General features: G+C 29.0%; 1 protein-coding gene and 1 long non-coding RNA gene across 3 annotated transcripts; both read left to right on the forward strand.

The window, feature by feature from the left end:
• Positions 1-1,842: 1,842 nt before the first annotated feature.
• On the forward strand, positions 1,843-3,093 carry LOC108458512 (peroxidase 31). The gene has a single exon (XM_017757939.2). It carries the CDS (start codon positions 1,975-1,977, stop codon positions 2,953-2,955), a length of 981 nt encoding a protein of 326 aa, XP_017613428.1. The 5' UTR covers positions 1,843-1,974; the 3' UTR covers positions 2,956-3,093.
• A 12,415-nt stretch (positions 3,094-15,508) lies between these two features.
• LOC128295106 (uncharacterized) lies at positions 15,509-17,873 on the forward strand. 2 transcript variants are annotated; one of them, XR_008285421.1, is made up of 3 exons: positions 15,509-15,553; positions 16,518-16,575; positions 17,662-17,873. It is a non-coding gene; the product is annotated as an uncharacterized LOC128295106 (long non-coding RNA). The 2 variants fall into 2 exon arrangements; XR_008285420.1 differs by having other exon boundaries at positions 15,513-15,553; positions 16,503-16,575.
• The last annotated feature ends 652 nt before the right edge of the window (positions 17,874-18,525 follow it).

The raw sequence follows: 18,525 nt of genomic DNA on the forward strand, positions 1-18,525 counted from the left end.
GTCTATTTTCCTGTAGTGCCTCCATGGTACTTTTACTGTGTATTTTTTATTAAAAGTATGTCATTGATGATAGTTTTGATTACTAATGTAATAACTTAAGGAAAAATCTTATATAACATATATGTGTTAAATAGGTAAAAATAAAATAATGAATAATAAATATAATTGGGACTCACAATTTTTAATAATCGTTCCATATAAGTTAAGGCTAAGAAAATTTAAACTCATGCATTTTTAATTTTTCATATTTGTATTTTATCATTAAACTAAAATCTCATTATTTTTCCAATCTTAAATTTGAACAAAAAATTTTACTATTCAAAATAACTTTTGTAATCACCCCTAGTGTATTTTTTTAGGTTCATAAATTAAGAAGAGGTTAAAATGTGCCACAAGTCCTTATACTTCTCAAAATTAGGAATTTAATCTCCATAGTTTTATTTTATAAAATTTAGTCTCTTTACATTTCATATTCCAAAATATAAATTTAACTATTAACACTATAATTTTTTGTTAAATTCAAGTTAATTAAAATTTATTTTTAATTACATGACTATCAAATAAATTCTTTTTATTTTAAAATATCACATCAATAAATTTAATAAATTTTTTAATTATGTTAAACTCTAAAATCTAAATTATATAAAGATTAAATTCCATGAAATAGAAGTAAAAAACTAAATATTTAATTTTCAAAATACATATTTTAACATTAAGAATACAATGAAATTAAATAAGAACAAATATTCGATAAATAATCCATAATGTTTTCCTTTTCTGGCAAAATCCATAAATTAATAAGAAACAAAACATGGCAACGGTATCCATCAATGATCAATCATCATCGTTCCATTTTTATTTTTATTCTTTTGGAGGAAAAAAATCTAAAACATATTACAAAGCACTAGACCCTAAACTCTTTTAAGTTTATTTAACAATGAATAAATATTAAAATTATACGTTAATTTTGATTTAATATATAATTTAATATATCAATTTTGATTTGATGTAATTATATACTTAAAATTTTGTTATGATTCAAATAGATACATGAAATTTTAATTGTTATTCAATTTTACATATTTAAAGAAGTAATTACATCAATTTTATTTTATATAATTATTTGTATATGCAATACGTAAATGTAAAATAATGTCATATTGATAATTGTGTTATTAGTTTGTGAAAATTGAATCAAAATAAAATTTCATGTTTAATATTACACAAAATAATAGTTTATGTATAATATTGTACATTATATCAAAGTTTATGTATATTTTTAGATTTATTCCATTTTAAAAACAAAGTAACATTTGGTCCTAAATTTGGTAATTTTTCTCAACTTAGTTCTTTAACCTTTTTTAGCTCATATTAGCCTTAAAATTAACAACTTTTTCCGTTTTAGTTAATTAGATAATGTGACAGTTTAATATTTTGTCACATTATCATCTAAAAATTATAACTTTTATAAAAAAATGATATAATAACGTGATATAACTTTAAAGTGCCACATCATTAGAGAGATCAAAATTGAGATAAGTTGTTAAATTACAGGATTAATTTGAAAAAAAAGTTGTATGGACCTAATTGAAAAATGTTAACAAATTCAATTACTAAATATTGTTTTATCCCAAGAAAACCTATGAGAAAAAAATATTTAATTTCCCCAACCTTTCCACATTCAAACCGCAAATATCGTAGCATCACATACTTATCAAGGGCTGAGATTTCATCATATGGTGGGCATAAAAGACAAACGGTATCCTTTTCCGCATGCTACGCGTCCACATCATACATCCCGTGATTTCTACCGCATTGTATCACTTTCTCACTAAATAACAATAAAGGAAAAAAAAAAAAGAAAAGAAAAATCCGGTGCCCAGTCTCACCCAGCTCACAGCTTAAAAGTAGCCTTTCCCATCTCTCTCTTCCTTTACTCTTTTTCTTTCAAACCTCAGCTTAATTCAGCTGAAAATGGCACCTTCATCTCCGCCACAAACACCGCCGTCCGCCGTGGTTATTGTCCTCCTCTTACTCTTCTCCACGGCATTGCTTTGTGAATCAAGGTTAAGCTTAGATTACTACTCCAAAACCTGTCCCAGTTTCACCAAAATCATGCAAGACACCATAACCAACAAGCAAATCACCAGCCCCACAACCGCCGCCGGTACACTCCGTCTATTTTTCCACGACTGTCTTCCCAACGGTTGCGATGGTTCCATCCTCATATCTTCCACCGCATTCAACAAAGCTGAACGTGATGCCGACATCAACTTATCTCTCCCTGGAGATCCATTTGACCTCATTGTTCGAGCCAAAACAGCCCTTGAACTCGCCTGTCCCAACACCGTCTCTTGCTCCGACATCCTCGCCGTCGCTACTCGTGACTTAGTCACCATGCTTGGTGGACCGTACTATAATGTTTATCTGGGTCGCAAAGATTCACGAGTTTCATCAGCTTCTTCACTAGAAGGGAAGTTACCTAAACCCACCATGAGTATGTCACAACTTATAAATCTTTTCTCTTCAAGTGGGTTCACTGTTCAAGAAATGGTGGCTTTAAGTGGAGCGCATACAATTGGGTTTTCTCATTGCAAAGAGTTTAGCTCAAATATAAGCAATGATACCCATTATAATCCTAGATTTGCTCAAGCATTGAAACAAGCTTGTTCAGGTTATCCAAATAACCCAACATTATCAGTTTTTAATGATATTATGACCCCCAACAAGTTTGATAACTTGTATTATCAAAATCTACCAAAGGGTTTGGGGCTTTTGGAATCAGATCATGGATTGTATGGTGATCCCAGAACAAAACCATTTGTGGAATTGTATGCAAGTGATCAAAACAAGTTCTTTCAAGATTTCGCTAAAGCTATGCAGAAGCTAAGTGTTTATGGGATCAAAACTGGGAGAAGAGGAGAGATTAGACACAGGTGTGATGCTGTAAACTGAGAGCGTTTTTTTATCTTTGTTAATTTTGGTTTGTTCTTTTGAGATATATTTATTATACCCTTGTCTTTATTTGTATCAATTGTCACATCAGGCTTAAAATTTATACATATTTACATATTCTGTGTTCTGGGTTTCAAAGTTCCAATCTCTTCTTTCTGTTCGTCTTCACTGCTTCTTGTTCTGTACTTTTACCTATGTCTATTTATGATTAACACCATGAAATCAGCTAGAAAGATGCCTTTTTTGGGGGATTTTGGAGTTTGATGCTCTTGGATTGTTTAATTTATTTTTGAGTTTACTTTTGTCTCTTCTCTTTGTTTTCTTCAAGAATCAAATATATATATATATATATATGATGCCCTTATCCATGCACTTAATCTATTACTCAACCTGGGTAATCACTATGTTTGCAGCAGGGTATAATATTCATTTATTTATTTAACTTCTTTGTGCATTTGAAAGATTGTGTGTTAAACATAGTGTAAGGTGGATAGTTTTTTTATTAAATTATTTGAAGCATTTGAAGTGTTTTTGAAAGATTACATGTATAGGGATACCTATACTTGAAAAATTAGGAGAGTTGAAGCAACATGTTGTCCACCTGCTACCATGTGGGGTGGTTCATTTTTTGAAAAAAATTCTGTACTTTTCCTGTATGTTCCCAGAATTCAACTGCCAATGAAAGAAACCATTTTCCAAGAAATCAATCTGATTTTAAAACTATTTTGAGGATTGGAACTTGATGAATCCAATTTCTTCAAAGGTTTGAGCTTCAAGTTATGAACTGGAAATGCCTTATCACCATCCCACCTAGGGTATAATTAAAGCTCAGCTACCGAGTTAATTATTTGAATTTATTTTGATTAGGTTTGTTTATCAAATTAAATCAATTTTCATGCTAGACTTTAAATTCAATTATCTCTAGTTTGAATTTGAACTATAGCCGAATTAGATTATTTTTATTGAACACAATACTATATGATATTGAAGATTACAACTGTCATGAGCCTAGACTTCAGTCAAGCTCATCATTGAATTGACTCTTCCTTGATAAAACTTGTAAGTGCAAAATAGGGCCGCACTGCACCAACAACCAATTAAAGCACTCTCTCGCCTACCTGCCCACTATTGTAATGTCTCCTCTAGAGGTACAAAGCTTTGTTGCAAATCCTTTTGACGCTATTGCTAGTGGCTATTATACATTTGCCGACGATATATTCTACAATTTGAGGTCCTTAATTTTATAGCTTAATAGTAAATAGCCATTACTCACTGTTGCAAAGATTTATAAGCGCCGTACTATTTCACACAGGGCTTCTCTTGACTTTTTTTACTTCTTAAAAATATTTTATATTTCACATTTTTATTCAATATATTGTCATATATTGACAAAAATATGATATTTAAAGTTCCTATATTAAGAATTAGATTGTATTTTGTTCATATTATTCAAAAATTAGTATAAAATGGACAAATTAGTTTTGTATGTTAAATCAAAGAGTTCTGTTAAAATTTTTATCTATTTTTACTGTTAAAAATTAGCGCAACAGATGGAACAACCAGACAGTTGCACGTGGTGTACCATATGTACCTCATATTGATGTATAAGAACCAGTTTTTAATAGTAGAAATAGATGAGATTTTTAATAGAAAGATTTACTTTTTAATCTAACGTATAGGGTTTAACTTATTAATTTTTTAAATATAAAAATCAAAATACAATCTGACTCATAGTATAAAGGGTCTATTTTTATAGATATTAAACATATATCAATATGCAACACTTACACATAAGTTGAAATAATATATATAAGGCATGTTCATCAGCCCCACAACTTTGAATTGTTAGCCATATGTTGTGGTTTCTACTTGAAGACATAGAAAACATCTAGTCTAATATATATAAGTAAAAGGAACAATGTTTATGAGAGTTTCATGTAGTGATCAAAAGCAATATTGATTCAATTTTGTCAAAAAGAAAACACTGATATGCAACTTTCTGTTCACGGATGATGCCAGAAAAGTTACCGCAATCAACGTATTTTTAGGCCATTGTCCTTTCCTTTATTATGCTCTACTACTTATTAGCTCTTTTTTTTTTTTTTTTTGACTAAATAAATGAGTCTATTTTTAGATTTTAGAAATGAAATTAATGGTTTGAGAATAGATATTCTAATTGGTTGCATAACTTATCTGTTTTTAACGTTGCACCATCAGTTGTAACTGGACGCAATGCAATTTGTCTATTTTGTTGGTACATTTTGCTCCATTATTTTGACTATTTTGTGCAATTTTTTTATGAGATATTGGGCAACAAATTTCACTATTATTGTTGAAATATTTAGTCAAGCAAGATTGTTTTGAAGAGTTCTATCAGGATTTACTTTTTTATGAAGATATGTAATCAAGACTTTTGTGGATAAACATTTCAGTTTTAGTTTATTTTATGGTAAGTGATTTAATTGGGAAGAAATTTTAGAGATTCATTATGATCACACTTGTTCTTTTGCAAAGAACTACAATATTTGTTTAAAGAAATCTTTAAATTTGTGTTTCAACTTTGAGACAAAGACTAAGAGAGTACATTCGAGTTTATGCGAGAAACTTTTATGAATACAAATTACTTGTGCACATACTATTTTATCAATATTATCTAAGCTTTCATCAAGAAAAATCTTAGTGCGAGAGTGACTTTCATTATAGTTGTATGCAAGCGAGGTTCCAAAGAGTGTGAATAAGGTTAGATTAAATCATCTCTTGTACTCTTAAATTATAATTATTTACTCGCTGGACAAAACCTTACAAACATATGAAAGAGTTTCAAACGAGGTAACCAATTCTTGTGTTCATTATTTTACTTTTCAATTTCAGTTGTATATTCAATTGCAACTCACATAACAATTGGACCAACAATTGAACACTTACAATTGGCATTAGAGTTAAACACTAATGTACTTGGTAGGATCCCATTGTAGAATTGCTAAATCATGGAAGGAGGCTCAATCTCTATAGACCACCTACGCTAAAATGGGTCGAATTAAGCCTATCGAAAGGCACATATGAGAGCCTTTATAAAGTCAATTGATGAGAAGGCTTGGAAAGTCATTTTGTCTCATTCAGAGAAACCTACTAGATAATCTAATGGAGTTCAAACCATCAAACTTGAAACACCTAGTCAACAAATGAAGACAAAACTACTAGTTACAGCTCAAAGGCCTTGAACCCTATCTTTAACGGTTTAGATTCTCAAGAATTCATTCGCATCTCCAAAGGTATTTTTGCTTATGAAACTTGGACCATTCTCAAAATAACACGTAAAGGCACTAATTATGTGAAGCAGTCCAAGCTCCAAATGTTAATGACTAGGTTTTGAAATTTTGAGTATGTTAGAAGAAGAAACTCTTTCAGATTTTATGCTAAATTGTGTGTCATTTCTAACCAAGCTTTTGTTATTGGCGAGAAGTATTCCAATACAGAACTACTTCATAGAGTCCTAAGATTCCTTCCAGAAAGATTCTCCATTAAAGTGTTTGCCATTGAGGAGACCAAAACATCAACACTCTGAGAATACTCGAGCTAATTGGATCTTTTGTTTAAGAAGATAATAACAATCATGTTGCTCTTGTTGTTAAAACTAGAAGTGTTGCAACTAACTCAAATAGTGACAGTGATAGTGATGCTAAATCAACAAAAGACTTTATATGGACACATTCAAGACCATGCTATACAAATAAAGTTTGTTATGAAAAGTTAATGAAAAATTAACTAGTGAAAATTCTATTCTTAAATAGGAAAATCACAACCTTTTGATTTGAAGAATATAGAAAAGAAAGACTTCTTCTTAGTAGAAAAAGAGCCAACCTTAGTGATGCTTTAAAGGAGCTTGCAGCATCCCAATCTATCTTGAAAAACATGAAAAAGATAGGATTGAGAAGCGAGAAATTAGACAAGATCCTTGGTGTTTGTAGATGTGAATTAGGACATGAAAGCCTTGGCTATAGTGATATTGATAAGAAAACTATTACTCCTACTAAATTTGTTAAAGCAAAAGATTACTTAGAGGAGCCAGAGAGTTCTAAGGAAGGAGTGTCAAGCCACATTAGTGAGAAGATTTAGAGACCTAAAGGTAATCTTATGTGTCATTATTATGGAATTCTGAGGGATATTAGTATCAAACACAACAAAATCTTAAATAATCTCAATAAAAAAGATTTAGTTGTTTCTCCAGTTGCAACTCAATCTACAAGTACCATGAGATATAGGCAATAACAAGTGTTGAAGAAAATAGAGTTGCAACCAGAGAAACAACAAGATGTCTTTTCTTGAACAATTGGATGGTGAGATTGTTTTTCTTGAAAAGCATATTAAGCTTCTCGAGAAGCATAGAAGAACGGCTAGATATTGAGTAGATATTCAAGCCATTAAGCCTTAATGTCCTTTGTATTTTTGTCCAAAAAAAGGGGAGAATAAATGGAACTTGAAAGGGAGCCAATGTTACCACCAGTTTGTTGGCTAATGGATACATAATTTTCTTTTTCCAGTTATTTGCTGAAGGTTTATGATGGATGGTGGATTATGCTACTTTGATGGTTTACTATTACTAATGCTATGACTAATGTTGCTATGATGATAATGTTCATAGCTGGTGTTTCTTAGGAGGAGTTAAAGTTTAAGATTTTTTTATTTTTATGCTTTCCTTGAGAAAATTTGTTGCAACAGTCTTGGCCAAAAATGTTAAAGAGGGAGAATTTTAGTGTTGTTTTGTAACTCATTTTGCAACTAGACATAGTGTAACTTACCTATTTTGTTGGCATATTCTGACATAATTATTTTGATTTTTTTTTTTCATCTTTTTAAAGGATGTGCAAAAGTTTTCAAGGTTACTAGTGGTGAAGATATTTTAATTAATTAAGGGTATTTTGAAGAGTTCCAACGTGATTTAATTTTTTTTATGGAGATATGTGATCAAGATTGTTATGAATAAATATTTCAGCGTTATTTTATTCTATGATAAGTTATTTAATTAAGGAGAAATTTTAGAAATTCATTTTTATCACACTTGCTCATTTACAAAATACTACATTACCTCTTTTAAAAAGACGTGTTTCAACTTTGAAACAGAGATTAAGAAAGCACATTCCAATTCATGTAAGGAACTTTTATGAGTGCATATTACTCGTCTCTATCCTATTTTTGTTGCGAAAAATTTTAAAGGGAGGGTTACTTCATTATAGTCGTAAGGGAGTTAGGCTTCAACAAATACGAGATTAGTATTAAATTATAATTGATTACTTGTTAAACAATACCTCGCAAACTTGAAAAAAAAAATTGTACTCATTGTTTTACTTTTCAATTTCATTTCTATCTTCAATTGCAACTCACAATAACTAGACCATTAATTCAACACTTACAAAAACAATCTATATCAATTAAATGGATAGAAAATGAATTTAACCAATAAAACCTAAAAATTAGTATAAAACCAATTTAATATATCTTTTGAATGATGGAAACTTAGAACATTTAATATTTAAAATTTATATTAACAACAACATCAGTTAAATACATATTTTATTAATTATTTACAATATTTGATATTTATTTAACATTAACATCTACAATTTATTTATAATATATATAAATATATGAGTTTGAAAAAATTTGAATCGACAACAATATCTTTTCTTTCCATCATATTACTAAATTGACATCTAAAAATAATTACAATTTAATTTAGAGTATGATAATTTATTTGTAATTATTAGTTAAAAAGACTACATAAAACTTTATTGTTTTAACTACAACTTAATTAAAAGAAAATATTGATGTAAAATTGAGTTTTAATTGAATTTCTAGGCATAAAATAGAAAAAAAAAAAGAGATTTTATTTATTAGTTATCACTTAATTTATAAATAGAATGTTATGTAAATTCAATTAAGTAGCCCCAGAAATATAAATATATTTCTTAATTTATATGATAAATTTATTTATATTGGAAATATAATTTATAATATCATTATATTGGAAAAAATTATAAATTTATTTATATTATAAATATATTGATATTATACATTATAAAAGAGTTCTTTATTTCTTAATTTATATTATCTTAATCTAATAGTACTTATAATGTGTAAATTTGTTTATTTTTTATTTTACATGTTAAAACTTAAAATAAAATAAATATATTTTATAATTGAATTAAAATTAATTTTATATAAAAAGTAATTGCGTCTACTTATGCGATTTAATAACATGACTTGAATCTATTTAAAAATTAAGATAAAAAATCAATAAATTAAGAATTAATATTTTGTACTAGCTATGTTTCTCATATATTTTTTAAATTTATAAAATCAATAATATTACATAAAATAAAATTAGTTATAATTATTTTATTAATAATGCTACAATCACAATCTTGAATATAAAACTAATAGATAAGTTTTACGTTAAATAATTATTATTCTATTAGACTTTGAATCCATATTAAATTACATTTATTATTTTAAATTAATTAGTGTTACAATTATATACTAATTAAAACTTATATTTTGTGCTATAAATATAAATAGATTTTCATTCAAATAGCATCAAAAGAATTACTAAAAATATATTTAATATCATTTAATAGGTTTGTTTCGCTCACCGAAATAGTAATGATTTCGATACTATTTAATATGTTAGAGTATTAAAATAATGATTCTTTGTAAATGAAATTTTTACCTATATTTGAGTGAAAAATATTTAATTGCATATTATTTTACTATAGATTGTTTTTCACATTTTTCTATTTTCATTAGTTTTCAAATATTATTTTATTCTCTTAATCATTTTTAATTCATTAATTTACTTTTTATTATAAATTAGACCAATCTTTATCAGGTAAAAATATTATTTAATGAATTAAAATAAATATATAAAATCACACATACAAGAAAACACGAGAATTTAAATACATTAAAGCACATTTTTAATTTTATTTATAGAATTATAAATCTTCACTATTCGTGTGTATATATATATACACTGTACACATATCAAATCTGAGCCCAGCATGCATAAAGCCCAGGAGGCTGCCTCATCTTTCAAATATCAACAAAAGCCTGCTCATTTACTAAGCGTCAATTCAGCAATTATAATTTGGGATCTTAATATGTAGGGTGAGCTACGCTCAAAATGAGAGATGGTCAAAAAATTCGAATTTAATAGTTTTAACTCCACTTGTTCTATTAGGGTTGTATTTTTTTTTTTTTGAGTAGGTGAAATTAGAAAAAATTAGTTGGATCAGGTTGGAGACTAAATAATTAAACAGTTTAGTTACTTAAATAAAAAATTTAAATAGTTTTACTATTTTAATAATTTTTACAATCTTTTACAATTTCTAATAATTTTTATAATTTTTACAATATTTTACAATATCTATTTTTTATAATTTTTTATAGTTTTAATAAATTTTATTGTCTTTAACAATTTTTAAAAATTTCTAACATATTTTTAATTTTTAAACAATTATATATTTTTTCTTAAAATTTTTGTAATAATTTTTATATTTTTATTGATTTTTTAGGTTTTCTTGGATGACAATGTCATTGTATGCCACATGACAGTTTATGATTGGTTGGATCTCCCAACTGATTTTTTTTAACGTCCAAATGGCTAAACTGGGAACGTCTAATCACATTAAGGATTGAAGTGAAACAAAAAAAATCTTTAAGGGACAAAGTGAAAAAAAAGGAATATATTTGAGGGACTAAAATGTGTATTAAGCGTTAGTAAAACTATATATATTTTATTGTAAAAGTAAATTAAAAATAAGAACGTAAAAGCATAAGTAACACATATGACATTAAAAACTAGTTTAAAATATGAGAAATATATATAAGCACGAGTTCGGATCATCACCTTCTTGTTTGTGAAATTTCATGTTATAAACATTGCCATTATACATGAAATTCGGTCTCCCAGAGATTCTCCCACTATGTTGAGGTTCTTTGTGTCATTGATTATTTGTAGGTTATTCAAAATACAAACTAGTATCAAAACTTTAGGGTTCTCTTTATTTCCTGAAAGTTCCTCAACTTTTAAAGTCGTCCATGTAACTTTCCTCTAGAAAGGTCGCAACGGTTGACACTTGGACCATTTGGTTCTTGGGTTATAAAACAATCCATTCTTTGTTCTTTTCAGAGATCTTAAAAACATGCACAATATCATTTGTGAGTCCAACTTCTTAGCATCCTTATCCAATGCATGTGTTAGGCATCCCTATATCTTAAAGTGATTTAGGTTGAGCTTTTTGCCATGCAACATTTGCAGTGCATAAATGATGTTGGGAGTTGTAAATAACTTAGCACTGAATGAACCATGACAAAGTTATGTTTTTTTTCTCTCAACTACATCATTATTGCAAAGTACGTGGTGTTGATAACATGGAAAGAATCTCATTCTCAATTAGGTATCTTAAGAGCTCGTTAGATAAATATTTCCATATTGGTCTGATTTAGAGTGCCTTAATGAATAAACTTAATTGTTTCTCCACCTTCGCATGATACTTTTAAAATTTATCAAATGCTTCACTCCTACGATGTATTTATAAACATATCCATATCTGGAATAATCATCTATGAAAGTTTTGTAGTATTCCTAACTTCCTCATGTACTAATGTTCATGCGGCCATATACATCAATGTGCACAAGTTCTAGTAATTGCTTAGCCCTTGCACCGTTGGCATTAAATGGCCTCTTAGTCATTTTACCATCCAAACAAGATGCATATTATGTAATATTCACCTCTTTAAGCAATTTTAAAGTTCCACCTTTTACAAGCCTAATGATTTTTCTTGGTTAATGTGTCCAAGTCTTAAATGTCATAGATACATCTCATTTAAGTGAAAAATTTTAATGATAATTTTAAAGTTTCTTATTTATAAGTTTTAGGACCACAAATATTAAAAGGAGGTGAATTGATATTTTTAAAACTTTTCTAAAAGAAAAGATAAATGGAGAAAAGCTTGACAAATCAATTTAAAGAGGTTGGTCCCATTTGCATAACTCTACAACCTTACTATACCTAAAATAATGTGTAATCAAGTTTTGACTCTTCGTCTATTAATTACATCATTATTTAATCATAAAGTCATTCCACTAAAGTACCATGATTGAACTCTCCCTTATAAGTGTGTTACCCTTACAAGATATCATTTATCTCTTTGGGTTAAATTCGTTCACTCAATATGATCCTATTTTATCTCATGGTAACCATTAAATTTTCATGAAAAATTCAATTACTAACAAATAGTAATTAAATCATTCAGCCCAGACAAATAACTCGTGAACGCGTTACTTTTCCATCTATCATGTAGTACTAATAAGAGGACATCATTTACCCTTAATCAGGCTATAATTTTCACTATTGTAAATGAAGTTGTATCATGCAAAAGTCATATACACAATGTGCCAACTTCCATCTCTTTAGTTATTTGAACTTAAGGTTTTAATACATTAAGGTATACACACTTAGTCAGCCATTTACTCAAGATTAAGATAAGATATACTATGAACATCACAAGTGAATTAATCCGTAAACGGATCTAAGATTAATTCAACTTAGGTCTTGTCTGATATAATATCAATCCAAACAATCACACATATGTCTTTATCTTTTGGGAGTCAACCGCTCTGATATCCAAGATAAGATATCCCCCATATTGGACTTGATAGACGGTATAATAGTCCTAACCAATTTGTTCAATTTTGATTCATCAAACTATGAACCTTTTAGGTTACCTATTAATATAAGTTGTCTTCTCGTAATACGATCCGACCACATAATGTAATTTAGTATTAGTTAAGCATTAGGTAATCATTAAGCAAATATTTGATTACATTTTACTTTACGTGCAAAAATTGTTAAGGATAAATACAAATGACATTAATGTGAATAATGAAATTTTATTAAACCAGTCTATTCGAAAAATTACAAGTAAAAATGATGAATAAACTACACTTAGAGCACTAGACCTTTACAACTATATCATATTTGTATGGCAAGTATTAGTACCCACGACCCATGTATTAGTATTTGGGTGTTTATTTGATTAATTCGACCCTCGAACTTTGTTTTAAGGCTCGTTCAAATTTAGTTTTCATTCATGATGTTTTGTTAATACTTGTAATTAATAATTGTATATGTTTTGAATTAATATGTTTATGTTCTTGTCTCAAGTTTGTGTAATTGGATTGTATATTTGGTCGTTCGACTCGTCTTAATGACCACTATTACACTTCGGATCCGACCAAGTTTGAGGTGTTACAACTTTATACCATAAAGAGATTTTTATAGTCGACATACTAATTCACCATATAAATTTCTTTAGTCAAATCACCATGAAGAGAAGCATTTTTAATATTAGATTGATGAATGGTCTAGTAGTTCATTGTGACAAAAGAGATAAAGAGTCAAACCGAGGTAATCTTGGCAACTAGAGAGAAAGTTTCTCCATAATCAAGACCAGGGACCTATGTAAATCCTTTAGCAACTAGAATTGCCGTTAAATAATTCACCTTGCCATCCGGTCCAACTTTCACATTACAAACCTATTGGAAACCAACTGCAGATTTACTAGGTTGTAAATGAGCTAAATCCCAAGTATGATTATCAAAAAGAGCATTCATTTCCTCAACCCTTAAAAAAAGGAGTGGACCTTTGAGCGATAACTGTTCTTCAGACAATCCCAAGCAAAATGTTCCAAAGATCCACAACGAAAATAAGTTTTTGTCAACTTCCAGCATTCACTTTGATTTTTTTCCCACAATGAACATAGGTTGGAATATCATAATCTCTTATAGGACATCTCATGTTACCCACTGAAACTGATGGTTGATGATCTCGAGCTCTATTAGCTCTAGAAAATCTTGAGGTCGTTCTCTCAGACTCAAGAGTTTCTTTGGCTCACTTAGATGTTTGATACAAACTAAAAGTCCCCACTCATTTCCCAATAGCTCTAGAAAATTAAATTTTCCTATCAAGACCCAAGGCTTGTTCCACCATTTTAGATCGTTCAGTCAAGTCAACAAACTCCTTAATTCTATGAGAAACCAACTGAACTCTGAGTTCATCTTACAATCCCCGAAGGAATTGCTTACAACTCTCTTTTTCTATTGGTGCAAGTTCCGAGGCATATTTGCCGAGTCAAAGAAACTCTTGCACATAATCCATCACAAACATCTCACCCTGTTTCAACATTAAGAACTAATATTTCCAATCTTCCAAATATAATTCGCTAACGTATTTCTTTTGAAATTCAGACTAAAAAAATTCCCAAACAATCTAATCCGTTGATACATGGCGGGTAATTGTCTACCACCACAAATATGCCTCTTCTTTCAAGAGAGAGACAACACATATGACATATTCTTGCGGAGTACTTGATTTGTTGATTCCAACCAAACTTCAATTGATGATGGAGCAATCTCCTTTCAACCCATAAATTTTGTGGCACCATATTTCCACAATTCCTTTATTAGTGCTCGTCAAGTTATTGGCACTGGAATAGTTGAAGGAGTAGCTCCAACTACTTATGGAAGAGCTTTTGCTATAACACGGAGCAAATTTTTATCACTATGACCATCGAGTCTATGTCCACATTTCTACGTTGTTGAGCACTAGTTGAGTCCATAACAGGTGTTTCTGACCCAATTCTTCTTTTATTCTCAGTCAAAGAACCATAACTATTTACATCATGATCAGCATCATTTCTAGCTTCTACATGCATATTTAGCTATAAAACAATATATATATAATCAGCATCCAAATCCCAACTCAGACTCGAGTTAATTTTGGCATGTACTTCTAGACTTAATTCTTGACTCGATCTAATTTGAGAATCGACTAAACTTAGAGTTCTGATACCACTAAATGTGACATCTTATATCCGATCCAATTAAAGGATCTGAATATCAAATGTTACATCCAGTTGCCAAAGCCACCTATTTTTCTAACTTACTTTATTGAAATGGTAGCGTAGTGGTAAAATTATATTTTTTAAAATATCGACAGCATTTTTACTTATTTTATGTAAAAACCCCTGTAAAATTTAGATTTCACAATATATCCATATTCAAATTGTAACGACCCGAATTTTACCGTTACCGAAAAAGTGTATTTTCGGGTCTCCGTTTCTGAAAAATGGATTCGTAAATATTTTTAAAAATATTTACGAAGTCAATTGAGTGGTTAATTAGAGTTTAATTAAGTAAATTTAGTTTAATTAAGAGTAATTAGGAAAATAACTAAATTGAATAAAGGATGAAAGTTGAATTGTAGATTAAAAGAAAATGAAGAGGACCAAAATGGCAATTATGCCATTTGTCCTAAGTGAGGTGACATAAACATAAAAATCTGAGATTTTATGTGTTAAAATATATATATTAAATTATTATTATATTATAGTATATTATATTATATATTATATTATATAAAGAAGTAAAGAAACATAAGAAACAGAATGAAAGCAAACGAAACAGAGAAGAAACAGGGAGAAAGAAAGAAAGAAAAGAAAAGGAAAATTCGGGTTTCAAGGCTCAAAGTTTAATTTGGTAAGTCAATTAAGTCATTTCTTCTTAAATTTTGATGTTTTAGAAGCTTTGGAACAAGACTTTGATGAAATTAAGTTGATATTTTGAGAGTTTATAGATTTTCAAGTATAGTTCATGTTGAATAAAATAGTGAATTAAGGGTTTAATTGAGTAAATTTCAAGCTAGAATTGATAATAGGATCAAATTGTAAAGTAAGTTATAAGTTTTATGTTGTAGGGACTAAATTGATGAAATTTTGAAATTAGGAAAGTATGCTGGAAATTTAATATTTAAATGAGAGTATGGATGAAATTTGAATAGAAATAAAGTATGAATTAAGATAGAAAAGTAAGTGAATTTAGTTAGAATTAAATTGAAATTAAAGTAAATCAACATTTTGTACTAAGACTATTTTGGACAGAAGCAGTAGTCTAAGTTTGAAAAATCACCAAAAATTGTAGAAATTGAATTAGAGGATGAATAAAATATGAAATTAAATATTATTGAGTCTAGTTTCTTATAGAAGAAACGATATAAGTAATTGAATTGTAAATTATGAGATATAATGAATTTTGTGAGACAAGGTCAGAATGAATTCGGGTTCCCCTGTTCTGACTTTGGAAAATCACCAAAAATTGAATAAAAATAATTATAGGCTTAAAGTTATATGTTTAGAATCCCTAATGAGTCTTTTTTCATTAGAAATCAACGAGAATGTTATCCGAGTTCTGTACTGTGAGATAATTAATTTTTAGTAAAGAAGGGACGAAACTGTCAGACAGCAGAATAGGGGTGAATTTAAAGAATAAACTGTACTTAATGGCTAAACCAAAAAATCTGAAAATTTTATTGTAAGAAGATTTGTGAGTCTAGTTTCAGGAAAAATTAGCGGATCTTAATTTAGAATTCTATAACTCAAGATATGAATTAGTAATGTATTAATGATTATGAATTGTATTAATTTCGTAGTCAATGTGGTACCAGAAATCTCGACTAAGAAAGGCCAAGACAAAGTCAACGGGAGTTAGCTCGAAAAATTACGGTTTGTATTTCTATAATCCGAACCTAATACTTAATTGTTGAATTTATTTCTTAATATGTATATTAAGTGTTTTGAAGTAAGAATTATTGTGTCTTGCAAATGAAATGGATTGATATAGTATGTGATGAATTTATTGAATTTATATTGATTGAATTACGATATATATATATAGATATATATATTGATTATTTGAATTGAACTGAAATATAAATTGTTTGAAAATTTTAAATATGAGATTTGTGATATTTGGATATTTGTTATTGAAAAGTGAATTGAATTGTATTGAATTATGAATTTATGTGATTAATTAAAATGTGTATTGATTGAAAAATTGAAAGTGAATTGAATACCCTACTAACAATGATCGGGTGAGTCGGATATAGTTGGCATACCATAGGATTGGAAGTGTTCAGGATTCTTCGACCTCGAGTCGATGAGACACTGGTGTCACTATATTTCTTCGGATAGATTCGATGAGGTACTGGTACCAACTTTACTTGGCTAGGCCGATGAGACACTGGTGTCAAATATTACTTGAACTATCGATGAGGCACTGGGTGCCATATTGGTGTGTTTGGTTGGATCCGTGTATCCGCCAAGGTCCGAGTCTTGTTAATAGGGGTAAATAAGTGAAAAGATAAGTCGAGTGAATTTGATTGATTGAGCTATTGGAATGAAATGAGAAATTGAATTGAGAATTGAAATTGAGATATGAGATTGAAAACATGAACCAAAAGGTTCATGAAATGAGTGAAGTTCAAATGGATGATGATTGATGTTAGAATGAATTAAAATGGTATATTGTTAAGAAGTAAAGTGTGAAAACAAGTGAATTGTGAATATATTGTATAGAATTTATACGGTAAGTAAATGAAAAGAATTGAACAAATATGTTATTGTGTTTGCTATATGACTTGTATAGAATTTATATGGTAAGTAATTGAAATTTTATCTATAAAACAAATAAATGAATACTTATAATTGTTATTGTGATTTTAAGTTTAATTGTTATATTATTAAGTGTTCGGATTATGGAAATACCACTGAGTATACCATATTCAGCGTACGGTTTGTTTCCGTGCGCAGGTTTAGTAAAGATAGAACGTTGAATCAGCATCCCAGTTCGATCCCGAATTCATTAAGGTAAAGTGTGTTAATTATTGGTAATGGCATGTACCTAGGATGTTTTATGAGAGTCATTTAGGTTGTAGATGTACTCATGAAATGAGTAAATTATGATTGGCAACGGTATGTAGTATGAATTTTGAAATTTACTAAAAATTCGTAGTGATTCTAAATTAGACCCGAATTGAATTTACTGTTCATATTGGACCGCGAGGGCCCATTAAAGGGACGACATCTTAAAACTAGGATGTGTGTAAATATTTATTTTAATTAATGACCGAAATTGGACTGTACTGACTGGTAATGTCTCGTAACCCTGTTCTGATGACGGCATAGGGTTAGGGGGCGTTACACAAATCATCTCCCAAATCAATTCCCAGCACTTTGATATTTTGAAACATACCACAAACTAAGCATATCACATTAAAACTATTTAATTGAATAATAATATTATAGTTATTGCAGCCAAAAGTTAAAATTTTAATGTCACACATAAATAACTACTGCCAAATAACTTTACTAAAAACCAAGTACATGCCAACTTGAAACAAAACAAAATATACAAACTTTGTTGAGTCCAAGATTTGCTGGTTGGATGCTGACGACTTTAAGTACAAGATCTCAAAATACACCTAGCCTGCATATGAAAACAAGACCATACGGTGAGTAATAATTCCAATGGTATTACTATAACTCACTCAATATAGCATGAAATTTAGATGATTAGACTCAGTTGATTTGTTTCTTCCTTAAATCAATTCAAGTATGTTCATATCAAGGTTTATCCAATACATTAATTTACACATGTATCCCAAATAAACAAAA

The sequence above is a fragment of the Gossypium arboreum genome, chromosome 7 (genome assembly GCF_025698485.1).
Source record: "Gossypium arboreum isolate Shixiya-1 chromosome 7, ASM2569848v2, whole genome shotgun sequence".
NCBI lineage: Eukaryota > Viridiplantae > Streptophyta > Magnoliopsida > Malvales > Malvaceae > Gossypium > Gossypium arboreum.